Source organism: Zalophus californianus, chromosome 17 (genome assembly GCF_009762305.2).
Source record: "Zalophus californianus isolate mZalCal1 chromosome 17, mZalCal1.pri.v2, whole genome shotgun sequence".
Taxonomy (NCBI): domain Eukaryota; kingdom Metazoa; phylum Chordata; class Mammalia; order Carnivora; family Otariidae; genus Zalophus; species Zalophus californianus.
Window position 1 is genome coordinate 4,887,118 of NC_045611.1, and position 9,544 is coordinate 4,896,661.

At 50.6% G+C, this 9,544-nt stretch overlaps 1 protein-coding gene across 5 annotated transcripts; it reads right to left on the reverse strand.

The window, feature by feature from the left end:
• Window positions 1-3,855: 3,855 nt before the first annotated feature.
• Window positions 3,856-8,654, reverse strand: HSBP1 (heat shock factor binding protein 1). Of its 5 annotated transcripts, none has more exons than XM_027619810.2 (4): window positions 8,490-8,654; window positions 7,947-8,013; window positions 7,236-7,356; window positions 3,856-5,372 (listed from the first exon to the last, which is right to left on the reverse strand). In XM_027619810.2, exons 1-3 carry the CDS (start codon window positions 8,532-8,534, stop codon window positions 7,238-7,240), a joined length of 231 nt encoding a protein of 76 aa, XP_027475611.1. In that variant the 5' UTR covers window positions 8,535-8,654; the 3' UTR covers window positions 3,856-5,372; window positions 7,236-7,237. The 5 variants fall into 5 exon arrangements, with proteins under 5 accessions (XP_027475611.1, XP_027475610.1, XP_027475613.1 ...); XM_027619809.2 differs by having other exon boundaries at window positions 3,856-5,375; XM_027619812.2 differs by having other exon boundaries at window positions 7,214-7,356.
• Between the last annotated feature and the right edge of the window lie 890 nt (window positions 8,655-9,544).

Below are 9,544 nucleotides of genomic sequence, written 5' to 3' on the forward strand. Positions count from 1 at the left end.
AGCCTCAACTCTCCAGGTCGGCATGGCAACTGGGCAGTCAGAAGCTTGGCAGAGTCCCGTTTGATCTGCTCGGGGAATTACATCACCCGATGAGCAGCACTGGACAGACCTTCTCCAGTGCAGCTCTCGACCATGATGCACAGGCGAGCTGAGCACGAGGCCTGCTGGCTGGGTCTACCTGCAGGAACTCTGACAGCGTGGGTCTGGGTGCTGCCTGGTTGTGGGTTCTGAAATGCTCCTCAGGTGGCTCTCCTGCGCAGCCAACGTCAAAAGCAAGCGAATTCCTCATTTAATCATCTCCAATGTTACAATTTATAATCTGGAAGTTACATCTGAGAGGTCGGTAACACACCGTAGGCTGTCCACCCGACAGGATTCTGATAGAATCCTGGCTTTGTTCTTTTATCTCCTCTGAGGAACCAAGAACTATTAGAAGGGGCCTCATCGGGGCTCACGCTGGACCATGAATGGGTCAGGCTGGGGTTTCTCCCCATTGCCATTGCTGACATGTGGAGCTGGCTAATTCTTGGTGGTGGGGGCTATCCTATGTACATGTTGGAGGATGCAGAGCAGCATCCTGGTCTCCACCCACCAGATGCCAGTTGCAGCCCCGATCCCCAAGTCTTGAGAACCAAAAGATGAGAATCACAGAGCTCAGCCTATCACTCGGGGCCTGGTGCCTTGCCAAAGATGGTTTCAGACACAGGCATTTAGGGATGGGCAGTGAGGTAGGGACACCTTTGGGGAAACATTTTTTTCAATCTTAAAAAAAACGGAGAAAGGTGTTCTCTTTCTGTGGGTTGCACCAGGACAGTATAAATCTGGGTCCTGGATGGTCTTGCGGAGGTGTGGAATTCACACTCCCCAGAGCGGCCCTCCCTGCGGATTTGTCACCCTGCGAGGTCATGCCACCCCCTTTGGCTTATGAGGCTTTCTCTTATATGCAGTGAAGTGCTTCCAAACACCTGATCCTGAACTCGGGCTATTCTTAATTCTGGGCAACGATACTGTTCCTCTTTGGAAGGTAGACATTTTGCTGCTGTCCAATATGAGTAATTGGTCAAAATGTATCCACAAAAGTGGGAAACTATAAACATACCATAAAGATGACCACCGGGAAGCGGGGGAGCAGCCCCGAGACATTTATGTATGTGGTCTATAAACAGGCTTTGGTCTTGCTCTACACAGCATTACATTTCACCAACAGTGGCCAGGGACCCACGGAAGCAGATGTTCTGTATCTATTAGCTATAAATCTAATCCGAGGCAGGTGTCTGAAGAACTTCCAGGCACCCCTCTTGGTGTATGAGGGCAAAACATTAGAATTGATTCTTTTCTAAGACTCAACCTGACTTGTAGAAACAAACTCCCTTCCTATTTCCAAAGTGATTTGTGGGGTGAGGAGTTCAATCATAATCTCTCTGGTTTTTGTTTCTGGGCAGTGACTCACGGCTCCCCTCCCCCCATTTCCATTCATTGAAGAGGAGTTTTAAAGAAGCTGCAGCTCAAAGCAGACACTTACCTTCATAAATGACGGCTGAAGATTCCAGGTGATGGCGGCCTGGGTACCTTCTTAAGACTTCTGTACCCATCTGTGTGTGTGTGTGTGTGTGTGTGTTTTTAACAAAGTGACCTGATAAGATGGTAAGGAAATGGGTCATTGTGGGAGGGGCTCTTTCTCCCCCCCACCCCCCAGGAGGGTCTCAGGGACAATTTCAGTGCGTGAGAAATGATGAGGTGGGAGCCAGGAGACGAATGTGAGCAGCAGGAGTTAGTATTCCCTGGGATTCTGTCAAGGCAAACATTTGAAACACTCACCTGGACTTGAGTTGTTCTCAAATAACTTGTCCAGGAGAAAACAAAAAAAGATGCTAGTCCAGGAGTACAGGTTTTCTCCGAGCCCTGCATAGTTTTAATCCTGAATAAAAATTCACGTCAAGCATGTTTAGTATTTAAGTTGGGTGATGTTTAATTGAAAACACAAAATCAGTCTTTTGAAAACTGAATTTCAAGATCCACGGAGGTAGTGGGTCGGTGATTCCCAGAGCGTGCATGGACATATGTATTTGGAGGCAGACGAAGCCCAGCTGTGAGTCAGTGGATCCACTGGACCCCCACTGGGCCAGATGTGGGGGGTCCAGTGTCACCGCTGTTAGCTGCGCGATCTCACGGCCACTCACCCATGGGTTCTTCTGTTTAAACAGAGACTGATGAGATTAAAAACCTAACTCAGAGTTGTCTTGAGGATTAAGACAAATAACGTAAACAAAATGCTCAGCCCAGCCAGTGGTTTATAACAAACACTTTCAGAAAGTGCTAGCTAGACTGTCAACTGTTGCCAGTTAATTTTCAGGGTTAGATCTGACAACAGATGGTGCCAATTCCTCAACTTAAACTGATTAATATAAGCTACCGAATTAAAAAAAAAAAAGAAAAAGAGGAACACAATTATTCTTAGAGGGAACCTTCAATGTACAAACAGGATGTTAAAAACAGGATGCATGGATTGTTTGGAGGACACTCTGTTCCCTTAGCAGCAACGTTGCAGTTAGGATCCTAACAACTCACAAAGACAAATTAACCTTTAATTACCCAAAATACGGGACGTTTATTCTGATAAGGTCATACATGATGGCACTTTACTAGAAATGAAACAGAAAATAAAAATTGATGAGATTAAAATGTTCAATCCTGTGGCTTGAAGGAAAGCGCTAGGCCCAGGGAGGAAGCTGATGGGGGGCCTCCAGGTTTGGGAGATGAGGGCATTCAATTGAACCGAAGTGTTTTGCTTAGTGCAAAGCCCCCTCCATGCTTGTTATATTCATCAGTCCTAAGTAGGATCTTCATGACCTTTAAGTGGACACAAACCAGTTGGAGTATAAGAGAGGTAACACACTGCCCTACAGAGACTGCTCCCTGAACTGGAAAGGGTCCATGCTGCTCCTTGCAAACAAGCGCCTCCAAGCCTGCAGGAGGGGGTGTCAGCCACAGAGGAAGCAGCACAAGGAGGGGCCCATGGCCCCAGGCGTGGCCCCGGGCTGCGGCCCGAAGGTGGAGACAAGCCAGGGGGCTGTGGCAGCAAGCACCTGCTCCCAGGGGTGTGGGGTGACAGGGCTGAGCGGGCATCCGAGGTTCTCGCTTCCACGGTGAGGAAAGCCATCCTTTCGTACAAATGTGACGGCTTCACCAGGGTCCCAAAGCTATTTTATATCAGGCTAAATAAGGCTTTGCCCGAAGGCTTGGCCAAGAGGTCGAGTACTTGGCAAGGCAGGCAGTTATAAACTGAATCCAGAGCTATTTATTGGATTACTTTAACTGTTATATCCCCCTGTGTATTTTACAGCACGCTAATTCAATGAAATGTCAATTAGGTGCTAAGTGTAAAAAAAGATCCTTGGTCAAATAACTTGGAAACTGGCAGGTGAGAAAGTTAAATCACATTACTCTGCTCTGGGACCTCAGAGCCTTTAATATGCTAATTTGCACTGTGAATTTTCAGGAAATGAATCTAGTAGGAGGCAAGTCTGCTAAACCCAAGTGACCATAAACCCTTCTTTGCTAGTGTTTCTCCAAGGACAAGTGTCCTGGGGAACGTACTTGGAAAAGGCCTGCCTCAGGGATGTGGGTAAGCCCAGCTCTCCTCAGAGGGCAGTCTGCCGCCCTGGCTCTGGCGCTCCCTGGCCGCCCTCTCCCACAGCACAGCCCCGCCCACACCCCCTTCCCCACGCGTGGCCTCCAGCTCTGTGGACCTAATCCTTCCAGAGGTTTTAGCCCATCATCTAAAATGGTGTGTCCATTTAAATCCGAAAATGTGGAAAACCAAACAAATCATTGTGGACACAAAGGACGCGTCAATAGCAGGATTTCAGGCACCTTTATTCATGGCAGATATTTCTGGTCAGGAGCTTGCCTCTGAAATCTTTCCCTTACGTAAAGACAACTCCTACCTACATCCAGACAGCAAGTGGCCGTGTCCGTGCCACGTGCCAGGTCCTCTGCCGGGACAGCGCCTGGCAGCGCCCTACTGGCCCGCCAGCGAAGTTTCTGCAGCAGGGTGGTTAAGAGTGCTTAATCCTCGTATCTCAGAAGAAACTTACTTTGTGTTACCTACATCACCTATAACTAGGACAGATGATTTCTTCATCATATTACCTATTTGCAATACAAACACGACTGGTGATAGAGGAAACTTCAAAACACTCACTGTGTTCGCTCATTCAGGGCTTCCTTCTAAGAAGCACTGTCCCCTTCCGCAACTTTTCCCATTTTCTGTGGACAAAGTCCCTTTGCTGGGGCAATCACATGGGTCTCCCGCAGTCAGTCCCGGCCTCCTGGCTTAGCACTCCGGGCACTGCTTTTTTGAGTGGCAAGAGTATTATTATCCCTATCTTCTATAATCAGTAACAAAACTGTGATTCTGTAAGAATTTAGGTAAGAAATAGTTGAAAGAAATCAGTCTTAAAAACTTGAGCCGATTACAAGTCATCTATCATTTTCTAGCCAAGCAACCGGCACGGACTTGACATGGGTCTGTCTTCCTGTTCTGTTCCTTTTCCCAAAGCAGTAGCTCCCAGACAAGACGGCGAACTGGGCTGTAAAATCCTGCCAGATTTTCTATGGTGACGATTGTAGAAGAACAGCACAGGGGCCTACTCAAGTATCCAAATCTCATGCAAAACTCTAATGACTGCCTCGGTACCTTAGGCGGTTGTGTCACTTTGTGGACTGAACAATTCTCGCACATGGAGTGGCAGGGGTTACTCGTCAGTGCTTCGGCCTCTGGCCTCAGAGACTTAATACAGGATGCTGCGGGTCAGTGTTGAGTTTTGGCAACCGGTTAGCGCCAGAGATTTCCGAATCAATAATTTTTAAATGTTGTTTACCCATGTGAAAAGTACCACCAAACATGCTATTTGGTGTTGGCTCGACACTCTGTGCTGAGAATTAAAAGAACCCTCAACTTGCCACATGTCTTCCTTCACAAAATCTACTTATAACGGAAGGGTCTACCGGATGTCTAATAAAAAATTACACAGCAACGTTCATCAAACAGCAACTACTACAAAAGGAATGATAGAAAACAACAACTTCACAAAAATACACTAGAAAAGGTGACAATTTTATGCAGGAACCGCCGAAGTTTTAGTGTTTAATATTTAACAGCACGACTGACCAAGGTCCAAGATGTGGAGTTACCATGTTCAAGAAACTGGGGGGAGAATCACTCTACAGACTATACAGTACGTGGTAAGAAGAACGCACACTTTAGGGTAGAAAACCTGTCTACACACAGCAGTTGCTTCAAAAAGCCATTCGGTCTTCTCTCAGCTTGTGAAAATGGTGTTCCGGACTTCAGTGGGGGAATTAGCCACCTGCTGGAAAAGAAAAACCATCGACACATTATGCTCCTACAAGGACAGAGCACACGGACACGTAGCACTGTCAAATAGTACAAGTCCTTTCGAAGCCTCTAGTCAACTAGACGTCCTCTCTTTGCGCGATGCCCCAGCAAAGATACCGCAACCGATTTAACTGGAAATCTTTATTTAAAAACTTCTGAATCCGTTCCCAGCTCTTCTTCCTCTGGATCAGCCCTGTCACTCGAAAAGTCTTCATCCTGCGGTCCTCCATAGGATGTGCTCATTCACTGGATGAGACTTTTGACCGCCATGTGGCGTGAGACCCAGAGCAGCAGGACATTTTCCAACTCCTCGCTCTCTAGGAATAATGAGGACAACCCACACATAGCAAGTGTGTGACTGACTCACACACTGAAATCAACCTGGTCTCCTGGTTAAAATAACAACAAATTTCAAAGTCTTTTAGCTCCCAAGTCTCTCTCTTCTTGGACTTCAAAGCTACCTGTATGTCACAGCTACTTGTAATGTGGTCCAGCCAGGACATGACCAAAACATTTAAAAAAGGAATCTGGTGCTTTTTACTGTATATTCTGCTTGGTCCTCTAGTTACCTAAAAATTCTCAGTAAACTTTACTTTCATAGGGAATTAAAATGCTTGGGGCACCTGGGTGGCTCAGTCGGTCAACTGTCTGCCTTCAGCTGGGGTCATGGTCCCCGGGTCCTGGGATCAGTCCCGCATCGGGCTCCCTGCTTGGTGGGGAGCCTGCTTCTCTCTCTGCCTCTGCCCCTCCCCTGCTTGTGCCGTCAAATAGGTACATAAAATCTTAAAAAAAATAAAAAAAATACTAAAAATGGGATGAAAGAAAGGGGAGTTTCAAAATGATTTTTGGGTTGCAGCGAGGTAACCACCATACTCCTGAAAAGCCTTATTTTTTTAATTAAGATTTTATTTATTTATTTGACAGAGAGAGACACAGCGAGAGAGGGAACACAAGCAGGGGCAGTTGGAGAGGGAGAAGCAGGCTTCCCGCGGAGCAGGGAGCCCGATGCGGGGCTCGATCCCAGGACCCCGGGACCACGACCCGAGCCAAAGGCAGATGCCTTAACGACTGAGCCACCCAGGCGCCCCCTGAAAAGGCTTATTATAAGGAAGAAACCCACTATGGGGAGACTAAGGCAGCCAACTGCATCTTGCTGTCTTGCTACGCGGCTACTGTTGATCATCCATCATTCCTCAGATTATCTGGAACTATGTAGTGGAAATTAATTAACTTTTAGAAAGATTTTATTTATTAGAGAGAGAGAGAGAGAGAGGGCAGAGGGAGAGGGAGAAGCAGGCTCCCCACGAAGCAGGGAGCCCCACGTGGGGCTGAGATCACGGCCTGAGCTGAGATCATGACCTGAGCAGAAGGAAGACGCTTAACCGACTGAGCCAACCATAGTGGAAATTTAAATCAACTGTAGGGTGAAGGCTTACTGTGGCCTAACCCGGTTCATTCAAGTCATAATCAGGTGCTGTCCTGGCATTTATCTAGTGGAGGGGGTGTTCCCAAGAGAACCCTTAGAATTCAAGGCATTTATGAAGTTGAAGGTGGCAATGTGGGGTTTGGGTTACCAAAACAAAAACAAAAACAAAAACAAAACCTGCCAGCAGTAAGAATTCGCAGGCCAACGAAATACATTTCTTGGTATTTGGCTGCAATGATACAAACTCAGTGATTACCTACTGTTAACCAATACTAAGGATACAGGTCTAATAAAAACCAGGAAAATGAAAGATGCTTGCTAGGATCACGGCTGGGAACTGATGGAGAGAGAAAGCCTGGCCACATCCAAGTTACAGTGACACACACCTGAGACTGTCGCCTCCCTCACCTTCAACTCTTTGGTGTGGCAGGGATCTTGTTTTCACCCTCCAGCTCTTCCACCCCGGCCTGTGTCATGAGGTCTGCAATGTTTTTCTCCAGGTCGTCAATGCGACTGCTCATGTCATCAAGTGGTGAAGTTAAAGGCCACACACACCAGCACCTCCCACCTCTGATCCTTTCCCTCCGGGGCCCTGGACACTATGGCCTGAAACACAACTGTCTCCGTGAAACTGGTTTTCCCTATGAGTAGGGTGAAATTCTGGTGGTTACCAGGAGTCTGGGGCAAGGATCACACGCCAGCCCTGCCCTTTCCTAGTCCGGGGACCTGGGCAAGTTCGGCCACTTTTCTAAGCTGCTGAGCGTGCATCCGCTAAACAAAGGCAACACTACAACTTCTTCATCAGGCTGTGGTGAGGCCCAGAGCAGAGATCCCCCTCAAATGCTTAGCTCACAGTCCACACTCATATTAGATATTACTGTTGGCAAACCGGAAGCGTCTGGAGGCCAGGGGTCCAGTTCAGCGGTACCCCCAGCTCTCCGCACTGTACCGCTCAGGAAGACTCCATCCAAGCTCGGTTAAAAAAAAAATAACAATAAAATAAAAAATGTGGTAAATGACTGCCTGCAGCTGGCCTGCAAACCACACATTTATCAACACCGCTCCTCGGACCATAGGAGCCAAGGGCCCACAGAGGCTGACCACACATACAAAGGATATTTCTTCCAATGATCTGGTCGGACATGGTCTGAAATTTATCTTGCATCTGTTGCAGGAGCGTCTGCACCTGAGAAACAGGAAGACCACCTCGCGCTCACCCTGGGACACCGGCTTGGGTTCGGGACGGGGGTCCTGGTCCCGTTCCTCCGAAGCCTCTGGGCGGCTCTGCGGCCTTCAGCAGGGACTGTCGCCCCCCACCCCCGCCCCCGGGTTTCGGTTCCCCCCGCCTGCCCCCATGACACCGACTGGCTGGCGAGACCCCTCTCCGTCGCGGCCGCCGCGATTCACAGTTCGCTAGGTCTTTCGCGGAGGCCTCGGGGTATGAGGAGTGCGGGGAGCGCTGGGGGTGCGGGGAGCGGGGATGGGGTGCGCGGGTGGGGGCGGCGGCTCAGGTCGGGCGAGTGGGGCTGGTGGGGTGCAGGCTGGGTCTGGGGGCCTCGGCCGCTGGAAACCCGGCCTCCGGAGACCCGGCCCTTCGCGGCCCCTGACAGGGCGCCTCGGTCCGGGGGCCCCGCGACCTAGGGCCCGGCAGGCGTCCCTTACCACCGAGGTGAGATCCTGCACGGTCTTGGGGTCAGTCTCGGCCATCTCCCCGGTTCCCAGCTTGGCGGCGAAGTCTCAACCGTCACCCACACTTCCGTTTGTCGGCGCACACGCACCGCCCCCAGCGGCCGCCTCTCGCGACGACTGAGGCCAGCCGCGGGACCGCGGGGCGTTGTGGGAGTTGTAGTTCGCGGGACGCGCCGGAAGGGCCCGCGCTCTCGCGTTTCCGTTCCGAGCGAGGCCCCGCCCCTCCCCTCCGCCCTGCATGACCCCGCCCCCAGGAGGCCCGGCCCCGCCCCCCGCCCCTCGCTGAGCCTGGGCGAAGAAAAGGGGAGCTAGCCCCGCAGGGGGAGCCGTTGGGGGGGGCGGTGGTCTTGGTCCTTTCCCAGGCTGTCGTTAAAGGTCGCGCTGGTTTTGTGTGGACCGCCAGGACACACTTATGGGCGCCTGCGAGGTGCCAGGCTCAGGCCTGTGCTACCGCCAGTCCTCCTACAGAGCCCTGCAAACCCCGAGTAGGGAGAAGGGGGTCGGGTCACCGGAGGGGAAACTGAGGCCCCGTGGTGAGAGGTGCACCCACCACGCGCCCAGCTGCCCAGCTGCAGGCCTGGTCACAACCCTGACCCCAGTGTTTCTCCTTCTGCCCAGACGGTCGAGGGGAGGTGCTGACTCAGTGAGGCAGGTGGTGGTTAACTATAAAGAATAACGTAAGTTCTGGATGGTGTAGAAATCCTGAGTGTCTTTTCATAAAGTCCGCACGTGTTAACCAGCCCCACCTCAAGAAACACGACCAGCTTCCAGGAAGCCCTTCAGCCCCTTTCCTATCACCCTTCCAACCCACCCACGAGGGCGACCGGTCACAATCGTTTGTGTTGCTGTTTCCCCACTTCGTGTAGGTGGAATGAGACAGTAAGCCCTCCCTAGCGCCGGGCTTCTTTCGTTCAGCGTGATGTTCCATGGTGTTGAGTGGGGAACGTTTCTGGTTTGGGCAAGGGGAGGTCAGCTGCAGGGTTCAGAGGCTGGATTTGGGTGTTTAAGGAGGGGGCTGCTGCTGAGTT

Bases quoted from the DNA above. Each gene is read 5' to 3' on its own strand.
- HSBP1 (XM_027619810.2), bottom strand. From the start codon at position 8,534: ATGGCCGAGACTGACCCCAAGACCGTGCAGGATCTCACCTCGGTG. The intron at 8,014-8,489 runs GTAAGGGACGCC...CCTGTTTCTCAG, and splicing joins TGCAGGATCTCACCTCGGTG to GTGCAGACGCTCCTGCAACA. The intron at 7,357-7,946 runs ATATCCTTTGTA...TAACTTCACCAC, and splicing joins CGACCAGATCATTGGAAGAA to TTGATGACATGAGCAGTCGC.